At 40.9% G+C, this 22,263-nt stretch overlaps 1 protein-coding gene across 3 annotated transcripts in view; it reads left to right on the top strand.

Annotated features, from left to right (window-relative positions):
* The window catches only part of LOC126292064 (uncharacterized), a 305,572-nt gene that overhangs the window by 136,169 nt on the left and 147,140 nt on the right, over positions 1–22,263 (top strand). For all 3 annotated transcript variants that reach the window (XM_049985869.1, XM_049985868.1, XM_049985870.1), the window contains exons 6-7: positions 620–685; positions 9,912–9,980. In XM_049985869.1, coding sequence (XP_049841826.1) covers positions 620–685; positions 9,912–9,980 — 135 coding nt within the window. The remainder of the gene's footprint in view (positions 1–619; positions 686–9,911; positions 9,981–22,263) is intronic.

Genomic DNA, 22,263 nt, shown 5'->3' with positions numbered 1-22,263 from the left:
CATGTACCCCCTGGGAAAACCTCGTTATGTGGTCTTTGTAAATTATACAAAGAAATGTCACTGGCAGTGGGAGTTGAGGTTGCTTTGGAGGTAAGTTCAGATTGCCTAGGTTTGAAGTGACTAGTATATAAATCTTTTGATTTTCATGACATATTCTTCACAAAGACAACTGACATTGGCACATTAAAATCAATACCTGTTTCCAGGTTTAAGACTTAGCCAATATAACACCACCAGATCTAAAGACAAAAACAAGCAGCACCTCTGAGAACAGAGCAAGTTGTGCACTGTAACAGTTCCTAGAAAATCTCCAACCAACAAAATTTATTTTCTCCTTTCACATACCAGGCTGAAATCGAAACAAGTCTGTATAAGATCCAGAGTCCACCTCCAGACAGTATTATGGTTTCAAGTCCATATAAGATCCAAACAGAATCCACCTCCAGACAGTATAACGGTTTCAACACTCTGTCGTTACATGCAGGTGACCTGGGTTCAGATCAAGTTCTGCATACTGTCAGTTGTCTTTAATGTATTCATTGTGGTGTGTAGACTGGTTTCATTTGTGCTGCTTTTACTTTGCATTTCACCTGTACTTAACTAATTTCCTTCGATTTAGGTGGATGGTAAACCACATGCAACGCCTAACCGTGAAATTCAGATCATGTATCTTAAGGAATATCCGGTAAGTACTAAGATTTACCTATTCTTACACACAAATATATTCTTTACCAGCCACTGTGCCTAACATGATTAGACAGAATGACAGGATAGTTCCTTTCGAAAGGTTATATTTGATTTCCTCTCCCATTCCCCTCCCGATGATCTTGTCATGCTTTTTATCTGGAATGATGAGGCAGGAGGAAAATAAATGAAATATTCAGAAATATGATTTATAGTTTCTCGTTAAGTCACTTAACGTGTAAGAAACACACTTCATTTGGTTCTGTGCAAGGCAACATAAGTTGTCATTGATAACAGTACAGTTGCGCATAATGTTCTGGTTATTTAGTGTAGTAGTAATGAACCAACTTAAAGATTAAATAAAATAAGGAAACACATAACAGTAATGTTGTTTTAGATAGCGGGTAGTAAGGAATGGATGTTAGGCAGCTCAACAGGCAGGCAGCAAGCCTGTCTGCAGATGATATAGGGAACCGAGTACACTATTAATACAAATCTCTCAGTCACCACAGCAATGAACTGAAAGAATAATCAATACAGGTATGTGTTGAAAGATAAAGATATTAAGCTCTAAAAGTAAAGACCTACAAATCAGGAAAAGGTTTCTAGAAACATACATGTGGAATGTGTGATTATATGGCCATGAGTCCTGGACTATGTGGACTGAGGAAAGGAAAAGACTGGATTCTTTTGAGACAGGGTGTTACAGGTGCATTCTGTTGTGCTGAGCTCACAAATGATGAAGTCGTTAAAAGACTGAGGGGAAAAAGGAGTTAATGGAACACTATGGTAGAAAGAACAAAAAAACGGGTATTATTCAACTAGAGGAAGCCTATGACTGACACACACAGATCAAATTATAAAAGAAATTGGCTGTAACTCCACACAGAAATGTAGGAGGAGGCAGAAAGATGTGATGACTGAGATCAGCTGCCAACAAAAACTTGAATTGAAGAATAAAGGAGAAAAGTCTAAATGAAACATACAGAAATACAAATAATAAGTTAGACAAAATTTTGAAGACATAGCTGGCCAGCTCACATTACCACATTTTTCTAATTGTCACTTGATATGAATAGTGGGCTGTTTTATTACTGGACAATTAATGAATCTTTAATAATATTGACATAAGGCTTGGAAGACCCACATGTAAAGCCTTTTCAATATTTGTTCCCCATTTCCTGACCCTGTCAGCTATCGGCAACAAAAAGTGTTATCTTGTACCTCATGATCTAACATGTGCAAATCAGTTACCAGCTTCAAACTTCATATTTGGGATGTAACTTAGCTTCTGTTTAGTTTCACCTCTGGTTCCAATTGTCCTGAAACAGATGTCGTACCAAAAGTCAATTTTAAAAAGCAAACTTGAAACTTCCAAAATCAGATCAGGTAATGACAATAGTGCTCAGAAAGGCAAAAGTATATAATCCACAATAAGGGGAAAAAGCTAGTTTTCTATTGCTAGAATTTGAATGAGTCACAGTTAGAGCAGGATAACTCACACAAATATCCCGATGTAACAGGCTGTGAATATATGAATGATCACAAGCAGAGGCTCAGATGAAGCATGTGTCAGACTTCTGTTCATTAGTAGACTGCTAGGCAATGTGGTTAGTCCACGATGGAGTTTGCATATTAGACACCCACATGACTTACCTTAAAATATTGTTAGACTGTATGGGACTAATACCAAGTAGGCCCAACAAGGGATATTGGCTATAAATGAAGGGCAGCACAAATGGTCACATACTTCTACTTCTACATCTACATCTACATCCATACCCCGCAAGCCACCTGACGATGTGTGGCGGAGGGTACCTTGAGTACCTCTATCGGTTTTCCCTTCTATTCCAGTCTCGTATTGTTCGTGGCAAGAAGGATTGTCGGTATGGTGTGTGGGCTCTAATCTCTCTGATTTTATCCTCATGGTCTCTTCGTGAGATACACGTAGGAGGGAGCAATATACTGCTTGACTCCTCGGTGAAGGTATGTTATCGAAACTTCACAAAAGCCCATATCGAGCTAATAAACGTCTCTCCTGTAGAGTCTTCCACTGGAGTTTATCTATCAACTCTGTAACGCTTTCGCGATTACTAAATGATCCTGTAACGAAGTGCGCTGCTTTCTGTTGGATCTTCTCTCTCTCTTCTATCAACCCTATCTGGTACGGACCCCACACCAGTGAGCAGCATTCAAGCAGTGGGTGAACAGGTGTACTGTAACCTACTTCCTTTGTTTTTGGATTGCATTTCCTTGGGATTCTTCCAATGAATCTCAGTCTGGCATCTGCTTTACTGATGATCAACTTTATATGATCATTCCATTTTAAATCACTCCTAATGTGTACTCCTAGATAATTTATGGAATTAACTGCTTCCAGTTGCTGACCTGCTATATTGTAGCTAACTGATAAGGGATTTTTCTTTCTATGTATTCGCAGCACATTACACTTGTCTACATTGAGATTCAATTGCCATTCTCTGCACCATGTGTCAATTCGCCACAGATCCTCCTACATTTCAGTACAATTTTCCATTGTTACAACCTTTCAATATACCACAGCATCATCCGCAAAAAGCCTCAGTTAACTTCCGATGTCATCCACAAGGTCATTTATGTATATTGTGAATAGCAACGGTCCTACGACACTCCCCTGTGGCACACCTGAAATCACTCTTACTTTGGAAGACTTCTCTCCGTTGAGAATGACATGCTGCGTTCTGTTATCTAGGAACTCCTCAATCCAACTTCACAATTGGTCTAATAGTCCGTATGCTCTTACTTTGTTCATTAAACGACTGTGGGGAACTGTATTGAACGCCTTGCAGAAGTCAAGAAACATGGCATCTACCTGGGAACCCGCGTCTATACCCATGTCTATACTTGACCCGACATGTGAGCGTCACATAGATGCTGAAAGAAATGAAGTGGCAAACCCTTGGAAATTGATGCACACTATCTCAAGAAAGTCTTTTTAATAAATTTTGATAATCAGTTTCAAGTGAAGTATCTGGGAGTGTACTACAATGCTGTATGTATTGCTGCTGTAGGGATTGCAAAGACAAGCTTGCCCTGATAACTGGTACAGTGGGATGGATCCTCTACACTGTGGTGAGCAGAGCATGGATGTAGATGCATCTCTTTCCATTGTTATGTCCTGGGTGATTGAGGGCCATTGCAGCACCAGATGTCTCTAGGCCCAATGCAGAGGAAAGACAATTGCTGTCCACAGATCTCCTCTGGTGTGTCTGCTGTGAAAGTGGGGAAGAGAGTTGGTGGAATTTCCTGTAACGGAGAAGAGTATTAGAGATTTGGTAAGTGGGAATATACAACAAGTGGCTTTCAGGTGACAGTGAGAGTTCAAAGCAGACTTTGAAATCAGTATTAAGTGCGGTCTCTAATGTTCTACTCTGTTAATCAGCATATGAGACAGTCTCCATTTGTCAACTACTCCTGAGCATGAAAAATGGTCATCGTGGGACCTAAGAGAGGTGTGATATGGGATTACTTCAGTGAAAAAATACTGCAAAGTGTAAAATATGTGGGAAACGTTATTCAAAAACAGATAGTGCAACTATATCTATTAAAATGCTTTAAAAATAACATACTGCTGAATATGAAGACTGCACCATCGGGTCCTACAAGAATCTAAGAATGACATAACTTTAAAAGAAAGCTTTGATGAGAACAAGATGTGTGACTCTTTGAACCATATCTTGAAACAGAAACAGGTTGCTCTGTGAAATGACAGACATTAGGGACTTCCCATTTAAGCATATGATTTAACAGTTAATGCAGTCTGTTAAGTTACCGTCAGTTAAATGGGCACCATTTGATCTTGTTTTCTACACTCATGCTTACAATATATTTTGTAATTATTAGTTACAAAAATAAGTTAGGGTAGTAATAGGAATATGACTTCCATTAAATAAATGAGTAAACTGACAGTTTTGCACAGAACTATTTTTATTCAGTAATAATATATAATTATCACCACTGACTTTGGTTCCAAGAAAGCCATCTCTGTTCCATTTATTGTGTGTATAGTCCCCAGAAGACAAGTGGATAACATGTATTTGACCATAGTGATAACAATAACAGAATGGGATTGCTCGTTTAAATGGTTGAAATGGCTCTGAGCACTATGGGACTCAACATCCAAGGTCAACAGTCCCATAGAACTTTTTTCCTCATCAGTCTATTGACTGGTTTGATGCGGCCCGCTACGAATTCCTTTCCTGTGCTAACCTCTTCATCTCAGAGTAGCACTTGCAACCTACGTCCTCAATTATTTGCTTGACATATTCCAATCTCTGTCTTCCTCTACAGTTTTTGCCCTCTACAGCTCCCTCTAGTACCATGGAACTCATTCCCTCATGTCTTAGCAGATGTCCTATCATCCTGTCCATTCTCCTTATCAGTGTTTTCCACATATTCCTTTCCTCTCCGATTCTGCGTAGAACCTCCTCATTCCTTACCTTATCAGTCCACCTAATTTTCAACATTTGTCTATAGCACCACATCTCAAATGCTTCGATTCTCTTCTGTTCCGGTTTTCCCACAGTCCATGTTTCACTACCATACAATGCTGTACTCCAGACGTACATCCTCAGAAATTTCTTCCTCAAATTGAGGCCGGTATTTGATATTAGTAGACTTCACTTGGCCAGAAATGCCTTTTTTTGCCATAGCAAGTCTGCTTTTGATGTCCTCCTTGCTCCATCAGTCATTGGTTATTTTATTGCTTAGGTAGCAGAATTCCTTAACTTCATTGACTTCGTGACCATCAATCCTGATGTTAAGTTTCTCGCTGTTCTCATTTCTACTACTTCTCATTACCTTCGTCTTTCTCCAATTTACTCTCAAACCATACTGTGTATGTATTGTATATGACCTGTCTCTCTCTATAGCTTACTCCTACTATTTTCAGAATCTTGAACAGCTTGCACCATTTTATATTGTCGAACGCTTTTTCCAGGTCGACAAATCCTTTGAACGTGTCTTGATTTTTCTTTAGCCTTGCTTCCATTATTAGCTGTAATGTCAGAATTGTCTCTCTCGTGCCTTTACTTTTCCTAAAGCCAAACTGATCGTCACCTAGTGCATTCTCAATTTTCTTTTCCATTCTTCTGTATATTATTCTTGTAAGCAGCTTCGATGCGTGAGCTGTTAACCTGATTCTTGCACTTGTCAGCTCTTGTTGTCTTCGGAATTGTGTGGATGATGCTTTTCCGAAAGTCAGATGGTATGTCACCAGACTCATATATTCTACACACCAACGTGAATAGTCGTTTTGTTGCCACTTCCCCTAATGATTTTAGAAATTCTGATGGAATGTTATCTATCCCTTCTGCCTTATTTGACCGTAAGTCCTCTAAAGCTCTTTTAAATTCCGATTCTAATACTGGATCCCCTATCTCTTCTAAATCGACTCCTGTTTCTTCTTCTATCATATCACACAAATATTCACCCTCATAGTGGCTTTCAATGTATTCTTTCCACCTATCTGCTCTCTCCTCTGCATTTAACAGTGGAATTCCGATTGCACTCTTAATGTTACCACCGTTGCTTTTAATGTCACCAAAGGTTGTTTTGACTTTCCTGTATGCTGAGTCTGTCCTTCCGATAATCATATCTTTTTCGATGTCTTCACATTTTTCCTGCAGCCATTTTGTCTTAGCTTCCCTGCACTTCCTATTTATTTCATTCCTCAGCAACTTGTATTTCTGTATTCCTGATTTTCCCGGAACATGTTTGTACTTCCTCCTTTCATCAATCAACTGAAGTATTTCTTCTGTTACCCATGGTTTCTTTGCAGCTACCTTCTTTGTACCTATGTTTTCCTTCCCAACTTCTGTGATGGCTCTTTTTAGAGACGTACATTCCTCTTCAACTGTGTTGCCTACTGCGCTATTCCTCATTGCTGTATCTATAGCGTTAGAGAACTTCAAACGTATCTCGTCATTCCTTAGAACTTCCGTATCCCACTTCTTAGCATATTGATTCTTCCTGACTAATGTCTTGAACTTCAGCCTACTCTTCATCACTACTAGAACTTAGAACTACTTAAACGTAACTAACCTAAGGATATCGCACACATCCATGCCGGAGGCAGGATTCGAACCTGCGACCGTAGCGGTCGCGCGGTTCCAAACTGTAGTGCCTAGAACTGCTTGGCCACAACAGCCGGGCTGGTTTAAATATTTTCAGTTTTTCAGGCAACAGTTGATATGTAATGTAGCTGTTAGTGAGCTTCAAAAAGTAGTATAATTTTGCAATAGAATGCTGTTGCATGTTGTTTTTGTGAAAATCTTATGAAACGAGTGTGAATAGTTACATCCATTGGTCCTTTGCAGCAAAATTTTAGGTATACATGAAAGTGCTGTGAGGGAACCCATTTCAGTACAAATACTTCACCAGAGTGAAAGATTCTTTCAGAAATCTACTGCATGACTGTGGATGAGCCATCCAAAATGATACCATCTCATCTGGGTGCATTAGCTTGGTAATGTGTGCAGGATAATTGTTTGCAGTTACAGACACCAGAAGCAACTGCCAAGTTGATGCTGGTAGATGTATTTGGATGGCTGTAAGAAGCTGAAGTCAAGCAGAAGTATTCTACTATAGACAAAGATGTGACAGAACCGGAAACAGCAGTTAAGCGATGTCTCTGTGTGAACACGCTGCTCCTCTGTTTTTGTAGAGGCTATCTCTTTATTCTGACTCTCACTGCAGTGAGTATATGATCAAAATCCAGACATTCAGCTGACATCTTGTGATTTTCCCCCATTGGATTGATTAAACTGAAAGCAAATCATTGGGAAAAATCTCCCATATCTTTCTCCGTAAGAAATGGACAACTGTATGGTCCCATTTACATAGCCCCTCTCGTATTCAGTATCTGAGAGACAGATTGTACAAACTTATACCATACCCTACTGTAGCTTACATTTTACGATATTTAATACTTACTCTTAGTTTAAAATGTAGCGCTAAAATGTGCTGTTTAATCAGCAATCAAAGTAAATGGAATTAATGGTACCTGTTATAAGTATACGTGTATGGACGAGAATCGCACTAGGAATTCCCAGAACTGAATTGATATGGAGTGAAATCTAACATTGCGGGACACATGTTGAATATCTATCCTTAATTCACATGATAAGTGTGTAAATATGTCCCCAAGCACTGTAATTTAAAATAAATAAGTGTACTGAAATGGTCCTGCAGCCACATAATCAAATGAAATAAAAGTTAAAATTCTAAGCAGCTGAGAATGCTACATGTCTCAATGACTATTCTTGCCCAATGGCCTTTGAAAGATGAATTCAAAACTTGAGTGAGATTTTCTATCACAGAAACCAGCAGTAAATTCAACAAAGTCAGAAGCACTGGAAAACATGTCTCTCAGTTGAAGCTGTGCACTCATGTAGTGGTAGTGCATAACCCTTCACACTTCTCACAGACGGACAGATGGACTAGTGCTGCTAAATGGCTACACAGACTGTGAGATATTGAGTGCAAGGCCAGTAAGTTATTATCGGGAATCATTCTGTCCAGGAGCACCCTGGACAGAATGATTCCCGATAATCACTTACTTAAACTGGCCTTGCACTCAACATCTCACAGTCTGTGTAGCCACTTAGCACACAAGTACACTTCAGATGTGTGTCTTATGATGGTTGTCTCTGTCCAGCCATTGATATTTGCAAAGCATATGTAATATTTAAATAAGTATAAAAAGTCTAAAACTTAAGACGTTATGATATACACATAACAAACTGGACAAAATTATGAAGACTTTGAATAATAGGCAGTTCTGTTATTGCACAATTTAATGAATCATTAATTTCATAAATACATTAACTCAGAGCTGCTATTTGAGTACTTGAGGATGGAGTTAGGCATAGTTCATTATAGACTTGCTTTTGTAGCACTTGTTGGTCACTGGATGTGTGTTCTCTGCTTTATTAATTGATTCTGTACTAACTAAATAACTTTTTATTTCAGGAACCATAAAGATACTACGGTCCCCCCCCCCCCCCCCCCCCTTTCCTCCATATGGTCAAATTAGAAGGTGCAGCGAATTCATCTCATCGATACAAAGAGTATGTGGTTCAAAGATGTGACGTAGGTAATTAGAAATATCCAGATGAATTTTATAGCCAACTATATGCTGTTAGTGTACGACGGTTAGCATGAGGTCCTAGCGAGTGGTCAAATGCTAATTCCCCCCATCCCCCACCCATCTGGCTGAACTATCGAAACTCTGTGAGAGTATACCATTAGTTGCTTGGCTCCTCTTCACAAATTCCCTCAGCCTTCATCATGCTAGCTGACAGTGCCCATAGCTTACTGGCACTTCATGTAAAATCATATGTCAGTCGGCAATTGACAAAGGGCTGGATGTGTTTAAACGTACCAGGTCTCCAACAGGTATTGAACACTTCTCATATTGTAGGAATAGCATGTATATTTCTTAAGTGAACTGAATTAAATGCAGTAAAATTAAAATAATGCAGCAACAGGGAAGAAAACAGCGAAGATGTAACAATGTCATTTGCTATCAGTAAAAACTGAAACCAGGCTCAAACTTCCATTGTCACTCATATGATTTCTAAATGCCACTATGTGATGTTCTCCCTTAGGGTATGTGTGAACAGTATCACTGAAGGGAATAGTGTCTGTTGAAGAAAGTTACATACTCTACCACATGGTACATCACGTAGCCCATGGGACAAACTTGTGTCATGGTGTTCATAAAACATACAGGGATGCATAATTTGCTTTGGAGGTATGTTCAGGTAGCCTAAACCTGACATGACAGGTCCACAAATATTTGATTGTCATGACACGTTCTACACAGAGACAATTGAAGCTGGTATCATAAAAGCAACACCAGTTTCTAGATTTAAGACCTAGCTAACACAATACCATAGTATCTCAAGACAAAATCGGCAGTGCCTCTGAGAGTTAGAGTAAGTTATGCACAGTATCAGTTCCTTAAAAATTTCCAACTAACAAAATTTATTTTCACCTTCCACATACCAGACAGTGTTATGGTTTCAATATCCGGTCATGAAATGTAGGTAATCCAGGTTCAAATCAAGGTCTGGCACAGACTGCCAATTGTCTCAATGTATGCATTTGTGATATGTAGTCTGGTTTCATCAGTGCTTTTTGTATTCTGCATTTCACCTGTACTTAAATAATTTCCTTTCATACAGGCGGAGGATGACCCAAATACAGTACCTTACCGTGAGATTGAGTTCATAAGTATTAAAGAAGGATCTCCGGTAAGTACTAAAATTTACCTGTCATTACATCCAAATATATTCTCTGCAAGTCATTGTGCACAGCATGATTGATTAGACAGAATGTCGGGATAGTTTATTTCAAAAGGATGTATTTGATTTCCTACCACATTCTCATCCTGTTCTCTGTCTATAATGATCTCATCACTGACGAGTTGGTAAACACTAATCTGCCTTCCTTCATTCTCTTCAACACTTGTTCTCTGGAATGAAGTGGCAGAAAAAAGAATAATTAAAATATTCAAAACTGTGACTGATCCTTTCTCTGTAAGTTACTTCACTTGGAAAAAACACAGCTAAGTCAATTCTGTACGAGGCAACATATATTGCCGACAATAACAATACGGTACATAGTAAGTGAAATGTGTAGAACTGAATCATTAAAACTCCTGTGCATGAGTATTAATGAGAACTTGAATAGTAAATCATGTATTATAGATACCAAATGCTTGAGTTCAGCCACATTTGTTCAATACGTTTTCACTGACTTTGCTGATGTAAGCATTAGAAAATTAGCCTGCTTTTGAATATTACTGAGTAAATGATGTATTATAGATTTCAAGTGCTTGAGTTCAACCACATTTGTTCAGTGCATATTTACTGACTTTGTTGATGTAAGCATTAGATAATTAGCCTGCTTTTAATACTTACATTTGTTGATGTCAAATGGAATAATTTTTTGCGGTAGTTCCACACATATACACAGTGTTTGTTGCTCAGTAACATGCCGTGAGAGTAAAATCTGGTGTCTTATCTACGAATTTCATGCAGGCAACCATTTAATCTAAGCCTGCTAGTGTCAGCCTTGCAATATGTTTATTCTTGTGTGCAGCTAATGGCAAAGAAATAGACACAATTAAAAAATAATAGTAGCATCCATAAATACAACACTGGAAGGAACAATAACATTCACTATTCACAACTTAACCTTACTGTTGTGCAGAAAATAGCAATGTATACAACTGTAAGAATATTTGACCACATATGTTATGAATAAAGGTGCTGACAGATAGTGAAAGTTTTAAAAACAAAATAAATTCCTTTTTGTCTGACAATTCCTTCTTCTCCACAGATTACTTTCTGAATGGATATTATCTGTGTATATTTGGATTACATTTGTCAGATTTTTAAGTAGATTAAGAATAAAAAGAATAGTTAAGTAAATGGCCAACATGTAGCCATGTTTTGACAGGGAAATTGAATGTTACTTGTTAGCCTGTTGGCTGATTCCACAACAGTTGTCAGAGACAACTACAAAGATAAATTTATTAGAACACCTAGATGGACTATAGAACTCTGGTGTAACTAATGGAAAATAGCACTTTCTGGAACAGGTAACTTCCAGTAAGTCTGCAATCTGATATAGAGTACAAATCTGACATTTCCTCTTACAAGTCCCTATCTAGCAAGTTATCTTCCGAGATGAGATTCCATAGGTCCTCTGTACTGGTTGTAATATCACTTACTGATGACTGTCATAGACAGTAGCTTGCTGACCCCTAAGTGTGGCCCCTAACTGTGGACTGATTGTGCCATGAACTGACTGTAGAGGCCCAGAAGAGGTGGTTATATTATCACGTGCATGGGTACAGTCAGTCTATGTGAATGTTTGCCATTAGCTGGGATGACAAGCTGGTTGCTCATTGGCTCTTCATATAGTGTGATGTCATCCAGTGGGTTACTGGTGTGTGTGGAACATGTGACAAAGTAGTTCTGTCAGCTGCAGTGCACTCTCGAGGCGGTCGTTGATGTCAGTCTTGCTAAGTGGTAGCATATGTTGGCAGTGCAACTGTTGACTGGGCATCATAAAAAGGTGTGTCATCCAGCAGGTGCCAGAGGATGTAACATCCTTCCCCCTCACAGCTAGGAAAATGAAGGCCTTCAGTGTCGTCTGGAACCACAACAGTGGCTATGTCTGCCTGGAGCCAAATAATCAGTTGATGCAGTAAGTTGCTGCTTCTGGGCAGTGAATCAGTGAAAAATCCTCTTACTCCCTGCTGGAAGCCCAGTTAACAGCACCTGGAATTGAGAAGGGTCCTGAGACAGTGATGGACCAAGGAACTGATGCACTGCCGTACATCAGCAGCAGATGAACCCGTGCCATCCTAACCGCGGCACTGAACGGGAAGCAAAGACCTAGCCAGTGCATGCTGTAGCACAGGAGGGGAGCTGGGAACACAATGAGCATTGTGACAAAAACACAGATTCGTGTGGCAGTTGCACCCCATGAGCTCGTGAGACCGTCCAGGCAGCGACAAGTTCCCAAGAAAAGAGAGCCTGGAAAGAGAGTAAAATTGAAGAAAGGCATGTGCCAGGAGAACAACAAAATAATGTCACAATGTGGGGGAGGAGACAGATATAGGAAGGTGCCAATGGGACCATCCAAGGTGCTGTGGTAGAGGCACATACAATTGGATATGTTGGATGACAAAGGATCAGACAGCATAAAGTAGGCGACTAAACCTGACACAACAAGGCAATGATAGTCATCCACTGTGTAGATCTGCCAAAGCGCATGGGTGATTTTTGGGTTGGGGGGGGGGGGGGGGGGGAGGCAGCATCTGTGTGTTGTCCTACCATGTGACATACAGGTACCCAGTGGAAAACTCTAGAATGACAATCCAATTTGTATCCCAAAGGAGCCCAATGGAGTGGTGTGTGGGAGGGGGAGGCATTGACTCGTGTCAACGTGGGAGAGATGTAGAGAGGGAACACTGTCAGCCACCTCTCAGACCTGGACGCAGTTGCTTGAATCATGGGCACAGCAATACAGATGCTGGGGAAAATCAGGATCCAAAATGCTAGATGATGTGTGCAAGTGTGTGACTGAAAGCGGTGCTGCCACACCGACAGTTTTACTATACACACTTGTAACAACTACCACAAGGTGTTACTTCATTGTTGTTATAGTTTTTGAGTGTACCAGACGAGAAAAAAAAATGTCGACAACTGATGAAACATAAGTATCTGCATGGACAGCAGACTTGGAAGATCCAGTACCTGTTTGAAATTTAACAGTGTGTCCATCAGTGTTCAAGTCCACAAAAATCGCAAGAACTGAGACCATGTCATTATGAATAGAATGAACAGGAGAACACACGTTCTTTGTCATACCCACATGATGTATAGACCAAACATTGTGAACAATATGTAACTTATACCTTCATTTTCAAAGTCATTGGTATAAGAATTACTTCCCCAAGTCTGAGGGGATGCGTCTGATAGAAACACAATATTGCCTGTAGCACCAGAAGGATTGGCACACTGCAGGTTTTGTAAACATACAATAGATTTGCTGTCCATTTTGTGGCAGAATAGGCATTGCAATTGTCAAAAAGAGCAAGATGACCTCTCATGCTGGATGAAGCTCTGGGTGCAAGATTTGATGGGTGACGACGAATTACTGGGAGCTGGAGAATCATTATCCCATGCCTTAGCCCGATGTTGTGGTGGTAAGCTACCAGCAGATGAAGTAGAGACTGAATATAAGTGTAGCCTGATGCCTGGGTGGCAGACAACCAGCAGGAGAAGAAAAGGGGAGGGGGGGGGGGGGTGGAAGCTCCTGACGTGTGGAGGCCAGAGGTGGAAATGTCCAGCTGTGAACACCCAACTGATGACCACCTGTAATGGCAAGACACTGGAAGTCATCTAAAACATTCAGAATCATCATGGTGAAATGCCCACGCAGAGCTTTGATCTTGTTTGAGAGCACACACCACTGATAAATATTCATTTAATGAAGATTTCTCAGGTGAAGGAGGTCATTCCAGACCTCCATGACCAGAATATGAAGAAGGCACTTGTCTCTGACTGTGGCATCTGTGTAAGTCAGGCACAGTTCAGATTTTCCCATATAAACTGAGAGTCACGGGTTAGGCATTGCAAGGAGGCAATCCATTCAGTATCTGCTTGTCCAGATTCTTTCTAAGCACAAAAAAATGTACGGTGTGCTACTGTCACAGGTAGGTTATCTTGAAAATCTAGCCCTAGTTTATTCTTTGTCTTTATAACACAAATCATTTGGTTGCCTATCCAGAAAAAATTGCTTTACAAGCTGAAGCACAGGATTACCAGCATTGGACACAAAAAATATACTCTTCATTACATTACTAATCCCTGAGCAGCAAAGTATTGGTCCATGTGGTCCACATAGTAGCTCGACTGGTACAGTGCCAGTTGAACAGGGAGGGTGGATGGAGGTTGGGGGGGGGGGGGGGGGGTGTTGAGTTGGTGGCAGGAGACACTAGATAGACACTGAACATCTAGGTTGTGGTGTGATTCATACTTCAAGTGGTGTAGTGACTTGCCCTGCACAGCTACCAGTACATCCAACATAATCTGACAGGGACTGAAGGTGAGTAAACATGGGAACATAAAAATCTGCAGGTTTTGCCATTTGGAATATTACTCTTACAATAATAATTTGGCACAAAATATGTAACAAGTGCTGAATGGAATACAAAACACTGTCCAGAGTTCCAGCATGGTGCTAAGATGGAGGTGGTGAAACCACCTACAAAGTATCTAGGGACCAGAGCAAGCAAACTACACTGCATTTGAGCCATGGAAAGAAACAGAAGGTACCGTGACAGAGATAGGTGCAGTGTCAATGCAAATACTTGAAAACAGTCAAGAACGTGTTTGGTATCTGAGTAGGAACAGAAGAATGTGAGGCTTCACACCACAATACCTTGTAGGTGGAAAACATGCTTAGGCTTTGAATCAGTACCGACTATGCCACTGTCATATGTATGTCAACTGTACCACTGCTACGTTGTCACCACGTAGCTGTCAAAATGACCTACTATAATGACGGTGTGAATGTAGTCTACGCAAATAAGCAATCCAAGTATAACAATTGCATTTATTAGAACACTCAAATGGAACATAAAACTTCGGCATAAATGAATACAAATAACAGTGTTGTGAACAGGTAACCTCTAATGACTGTCTGCAACCTGACATGCAATACTAGTAGCAGATCCTCTTAGAAGTCTGTATTTGATAGGTTACCTTATGAAAAGATGTCCTGTAGATCCGCTGTACTGACAACGATACTGCTCACTGATGACTGCCGCAGATGGTAGTTCATTAGCTTCTTATCGTGGATTCCAAACATGACTGATTGTGCCGCGAACTCGCTGTGAACTGACTAACATTGGCTGTGATGTCCTCTCAAGGTGGCTGTCACTGTCAGCCATGCCTACTGTTTATGCAACTGGTGGGGGGGGAAAAAAAGTGTTGATGTGCAGAAGGCGCCAGAGGGTGCAACAGTAATCCTAGTGAGTTGTCACAAATATGATTCACAGAACACTAAGCTAAACTATACCAATGCATTTACGTAGTCTTGTTAAATGTGATTTTATTGGTATGTATTGGTATTTACTTCCATTTGGCCAACAGGCCTACAGAAGAATTATTGCTTGTATTTGTTTTGCTATGTGCTGTTATAAGTTTTATTTTCACAGTTCCGTCGGCAGAGATTCACGATTGGTGAAAAGTATTTGATCATTTGTCAACTAATTCCTGATTGTTATACATTATTTAATTGGATATTTGATATCTTGTCAGTTGACTTTGCTTGCAACTTCCAGTAGATCTCTCACAAAGCACAGGCCTGTGACTAACAGCAATCTCTCTTTTTGCATGTGTTTAACATTTCCCAATATTCTAAACTCTTGTGGATTGTACTAAACTGTTATGGATTATACAAACTATTCTATTGCATGACAAAACAATTTATTTTGTATGCAGATTCTGAGCGGCCAACTAATTATTCAATTCTTACCATGTGTTTATTTGAATCTGAGCCTATGCGTTTGTTCCACTTCATGCCTTCACATTTTGTTACTCCTGGGAGGACACTTCTGACCTTAATTGTGACTAAGCCTGCAGCAAATGGTTACTGCATTATTTTGTTTCATGAAGTGCACAACTTCAGTTGGTTTTGTGTGAAACTGAGAATTTGTGGGGATGCAACTGGTTATTGCTGCAGTTTTTATGAAATGATTTTTTTAAAAGAATTGCATGAATGGATATTGCTACAGTTTTATTGAATGGCTCTTTTTCATAGATTTGCATGTCATGAGCATCATGTTCAGACAGTAACCAATACTGTTCTCTAAGCTGCTCATATATAATGTGAACAATGATGATGCTGTTACACATCCCAGAGTATAGCAGATATACAATGAGGTTACAAAAGGGGTATCTCCTAATATTATGTCGGACATCCTTATGACCAGTGTAGTGCACCAACTCAGCATGGTGTGGACTCAACTAGTTGTTGGAAATCCCCTACAGAAAATTGAGCTGTGCTTCCTTTGTAGCTGTCCATAACTGCGAAATTGTTGCCGGTACACAATTTTGTACATGAACTGACCTTTCGATTATGTGGGATAAACATTCGATGGCATCATGTTGGGCGATCTAGGAGGCCAAATCATTCGCTCAAACTCTACAGAATGTTCTTCAAACTCATCATGGACCGCATAACTGGAAAGAACATATAGAAATGTTGTGGGGAGGGCGAACCAAAGACTGCGTTTTAGCATTTTATTTGCAGAACATTTGTAAGAATGCAACAGACCTACTGAAGAGACTAACTATGTTACACTTTTCTGTCTTCTTTTGGTGTACTTCTGCAAGGTGTGGAATCTGTATCAGTTAGGATTAATGGTGTATGTTAAGAAAACTCGAAGAAGAGCAACATGTTTTATTATTGAGAAATAGGGGAGAGTGTCACAGACTTGAAATAGGATGGGTGGATGTAATTAAAATAAAGGCATTTCTCATTGCTGTGGAATCTTCTCATGAATTTTCAGTCACCAACTTTCTTCTCCAAATATTAAAATATGTTGTTGACACTAACTTACATAGGGAGAAATGATTATCATAATAAAATGAGAGGAATCGATTCTCACGCGGAAAGATACAGGTTTCATTTTCTCTGCTCACTGTTGGAGAATGGAATAATAGAGAATTATTGTGTAGGTGGCTCAGTGAACCATATCTCAAGAACTGAAGTCTCATTTGCAGAGTATTGATGTAGATGTAGATTGTGGCCAAATGATGTGGGGCATTGTCATCCATAAAAATTCCATCTTTGTTTAGAACATGAAGTCCATCAATGGCTGCAGATTGTCTCAAAGTAGCCGAACATAACTGGAGGACCCAGTGTATTCCATGTAAACACAGCACAAACCATTATGGAGTCAGCAAGAGCTTACCCAATACCTTGTCGACATTTTGGGTTCATGACTTTGTGAGGTCTGTGCCATACTGGATTGCTACGTTGTCCTAACAGACATTCATCACACTTCCCACTTTGATCTCTGCAATAATTTCATGCAGTGTTGCTTGCCTGTTAGCACCGATGTTTCTACACAATGCTGCTCTGTTGGTTGTTAAGTAAAGGTTGTCAGCCAATGCATTCTTCATGGCAAAAGGTAATGCCCGAAATTTGGTATTATCGGCACTCTCTGGACACTGTGGATCTTGAAATACTGAATTCCCTAATGATTTCCAAAATGGAATGTCCCATGCTGAGGTGTGGCACCTTGTATCGAGTGAATGACTCATGCATGCAAAGTGACAGATGGTGTGAAGCGGGTTCAGTCGAGTATGTAGTTCTAATTTTCCTCTGCTAGAGGATAGTAATGCACAGAGACATTCAAGAAACAGGTCAATGGAATGTTTTTATGAATTGTTTATTTCTTGAAGGATATTTTGTTTATTTATGTTTGTACCGTGTTGTAAATGCTTCCAATAGTGTGAATTATGCGTGAATGTGGTCTTAAGTAAATGTGTAGATCATTGTTCTACTGGTTAATGCTGTACGAATTAGTGTGAGAAATTTTTAAGACAGTGTGAATTTTGTATCATAATATGATAAGTAAGTTTATGGTAGAAGGAAAGCTAATTCGAGTGCAAAGGAAAATAGCTAATAGCGGAAAGTATAGACAAAATGGGAAAAAGTACAGTTCGAAAGTGTGTTGTTTGTTGATTGGTTAGTCATAAAAAGCATGGACTAATGCAGTAGAATAATGTTTTTCTATTGGCCTTAAAGAAAACTGACCAATCAGAACGGAGTATTCTTTGCATGTCATTTCTCTTGGAGATAGAAAATGCTTACAGCAGTCAAAGGAGTTGGAGCCCAGCCTTTCAAATTATATGGTTGTGTGTAGTATGAACTCCAAAGGAAGTTACAGTTTGCCAGTTTTATGCCTCAAAAGTGCTTTAAAGTGAAGGCATATTTATTCCGTTATATATATAATAGAGGGAAACATTCCACATGGGAAGAATATATCTAAAAACAAAGATGATATGAATATAATAGAGGGAAACATTCCAAGTGGGAAAAATATATCTAAAAACAAACATGATGTAACTTACCAAACGAAAGCATTGGCATGCTGATAGACACACAAACACACACACAAATTTCAAGCCCTCACAACCCACAGCTGCTTCATCAGGAAAGAGGGAAGGAGAGGGAAAGACGAAAGGATGTGGGTTTCAAGGGAGAGGGTAAGGAGTCGCTCCAATCCCGGGAGCGGAAAGACTTACCTTACGGGAAAAGGGGACTCGCGCCCACACACACACACACACACACACACACACACACACACACACACACACACACACACACACACACACATATACAGGCACAAGCAGACATTGTAAAGGCCTTTACATATGTCTGCCTGTGCCCGCGCATGTGTGGACGGACATGTGTGCGTGTGTGTGTGCGAGTGCACACCTGCCCCCCCCCCACACCCCGCCCAAGGCAAGTCTCCCCCCTCCCACCCCCCCCACCGCCCCCCCCCCCCCCCCCCCGACGAAGCAACCGTGGGCACAAAAGCTTGAAATTTGTGTGTTTGTTTGTGTGTTTTTTATTATCTCCTATCAACATACCAATGCTCTCGCCCGGCAAGCCACAGCATCCTTATATATAAAATACACTCCTGGAAATTGAAATAAGAACACTGTGAATTCATTGTCCCAGGAAGGGGAAACTTTATTGACACATTCCTGGGGTCAGATACATCACATGATCACACTGACAGAACCACAGGCACATAGACACAGCCAACAGAGCATGCACAATGTCGGCACTAGTACACTGTATATCCACCTTTCGCAGCAATGCAGGCTGCTATTCTCCCATGGAGATGATCGTAGAGATGTTGGATGTAGTCCTGTGGAACGGCTTGCCATGCCATTTCCACCTGGCGAGTCAGTTGGACCAGCGTTCGTGCTGGACGTGCAGACCGTGTGAGACGACGCTTCATCCAGTCCCAAACATGCTCAATGGGGGACAGATCCGGAGATCTTGCTGGCCAGGGTAGTTGACTTACACCTTCCAGAGCACGTTGGGTGGCACGGGATACATGCGGACGTGCATTTTCCTGTTGGAACAGCAAGTTCCCTTGCCGGTCTAGGAATGGTAGAACGATGGGTTCGATGACGGTTTGGATGTATCGTGCACTATTCAGTGTCCCCTCGACGATCACCAGAGGTGTACGGCCAGTGTAGGAGATCGCTCCCCACACCATGATGCCGGGTGTTGGCCCTGTGTGCCTCGGTCGTATGCAATCCTGATTGTGGCGCTCACCTGCACGGCACCAAACACGCATACGACCATCATTGGCACCAAGACAGAAGTGACTCTCATCGCTGAAGACGACACGTCTCCATTCGTCCCTCCATTCACGCCTGTCGCGACACCACTGGAGGCGGGCTGCATGATGTTGGGCTTGAGCGGAAGATGGCCTAATGGTGTGCGGGACCGTAGCCCAGCTTCATGGAGACGGTTGCAAATGGTCCTCGCCAATACCCCAGGAGCAACAGTGTCCCTAATTTGCTGGGAAGTGGCGGTGCGCTCCCCTACGGCACTGCGTAGGATCGTACGGTCTTGGCGTGCATCCGTGCGTCGCTGCGGTCCGGTCCCAGGTCGACGGGCACGTGCACCTTCCGCCGACCACTGGCGACAACATCTATGTACTGTGGAGACCTCACGCCCCACGTGTTGAGCAATTCGGCGGTACGTCCACCCGGCCTCCCACATGCCCACTATATGCCCTCTCTCAAAGTCCGTCAACTGCACATACGGTTAAGTCCACGCTGTCGCGGCATACTACCAGTGTTAAAGACTGCGATGGAGCTCCGTATGCCACGGCAAACTGGCTGACACTGACGTCGGCGGTGCACAAATGCTGCGCAGCTAGCGCCATTCGACGGCCAACACCACGGTTCCTGGTGTGTCCGCTGTGCCGTGTGTGTGATCATTGCTTGTACAGCCCTCTCGCAGTGTCCGGAGCAAGTATGGTGGGTCTGACACACCGGTGTCAATGTGTTCTTTTTTCCATTTCCAGAAGTGTAGAAGGAAACATTCCACATGGGAAAAATATATCTAAAAAAGATGATGCAACCCACCAAACGAAAGCGCTGGCATGTTGATAGATAAAAACAAAGATAATGTGACTTACTAAACAAAAGCGTTGGTATGTTGATAGAGACACAAACACACACACAAAATTCAAGTTTTTGCAACCCACGGTTGCTTCATCAGGAGAGAGGGAAGGTGAGGGAAAGATGAAAGGATGTGAGTTTTAAGGGAGAGGGTAAGGAGTCATTCCAATCCCAGAAGAAGAAGAAAGTATGGATTTTGTAAGTAGTTTTGTGTATGAGAAACGACAGTAATTCCTTATGGTATTGAGCAGATCAGTGAATAAAAACTTGAGTGCATTAGACACTGATAAATGGTGAGCATTTTCACTCAAGAACAATTCATGCTTAGTAGCTGTTCAGATTTTGGGACGTATGTTACCATAAACTTCTAACGTGAATGAAAGGGTTTGTGAATGACTGTGTTATGATCAGCATGGGCTTGGCAGTGAACGTGTGATTCTCGACTTCAGAATATACCAAAGTTTTGCCAGTATTACTACATTTAATTCAAAATGAAGAACTCTTCCTGAATCTTAGAATAGTTAGGTGTGAGTTGCAGTATGTTAGTGCAGCAATCATAAGATTGGAAAACTTTTCATGTCAGTCGCCCGAGGACAAATGACAGCTGTGCCATTGCATTGTCCTTTTATATCTTGTGTATGCAATACTACCCCCGCCTGTATATCACTATCCAATGCATTTGTCACCTCAGTGTAAAATTCTGTGCCTGTAAATGATATTTCATTTAGTGCAGTTTACTAAGTCATGAGTGTCACATGCATGGCTAAGTATCCAATAAAATGTTAACTTCTTTACATCTACATGGATACTCTGCAAATCACATTTAAGTGCCTGGCAGAGGGTTCATAGAACCACTTCACAATTCTCTGCTATTCCAATCTCATATAGCGAGCGGAAAGAATGAACACCTGTATCTTTCTATATGAGCTCTGATTTCCCTTATTTTATCTAGGTGATCGTTCCTCCCTATGTAGGTTGGTGTCAACAAATTATTTTCGCATTCAGAGGAGAAAGTTAGTGATTGGAATTTCGTGAGAAGATTCCGTCACAACAAAAAATGCCTTCTTTTTAATGATGTCCAGCCCAAATCCTGTATCATTTTTGTGACACTCTCTCTCATATTTCGTGATAATACAAAACGTGCTTCCTTTCTATGAACTTTTTTGATGTACTCCGTCAGTCCTATCTGGTATGGACCCTACACCATGCAGCAGTATTCTAAAAGAGGACAGACAAGCATAGTGTAGGCAGTCTCCTTAGTAGGTCTGTTACATTTTCTAAGTGTCCTGCCAATAAAACGCAGTCTTTGGTTAGCCTTCCATTTTCTATGTGTTCTTCCAATTTAAGTTGTTCATTATTGTAATACCTAGGTATTAAGTTGAATTTACGGTTTTTGGATTAGACTGATTTATTGTGTAACCGAAGTTTAACGCGTTCCTTTTAGCGCCCATATGGATGACCTCACACTTTTCGTTATATAGGGTCAACTGCCATGTTTCACACCATTCAGAAATCTTTTCTAAATCGTTTTGCAGTTTGTTTTGGTCTTCTGATGAGTTTATTAGTTGATAAACGAAAGCGTCATCTGCAAACAACCGAAGATGGCTGCTCAGATTGCCTAGATAAGGAACAGCAAAGAGCCTATGACACTACCTTTGGGAACACCAGGAATCACTTCTGTTTTACTCGATGACTTTCCGTCAATTACTACGAACTGTGACCTCTCTGACAGGAAATCACAAATCCAGTCACATAACTGAGATGATATTTCATAAGCACACAATTTCACTGC

The sequence above is a fragment of the Schistocerca gregaria genome, chromosome 9 (genome assembly GCF_023897955.1).
Source record: "Schistocerca gregaria isolate iqSchGreg1 chromosome 9, iqSchGreg1.2, whole genome shotgun sequence".
Lineage (NCBI taxonomy): Eukaryota > Metazoa > Arthropoda > Insecta > Orthoptera > Acrididae > Schistocerca > Schistocerca gregaria.
Note: the sequence above shows the minus strand (reverse complement) of the source record. Positions and strands in the feature narration are given on the sequence as shown.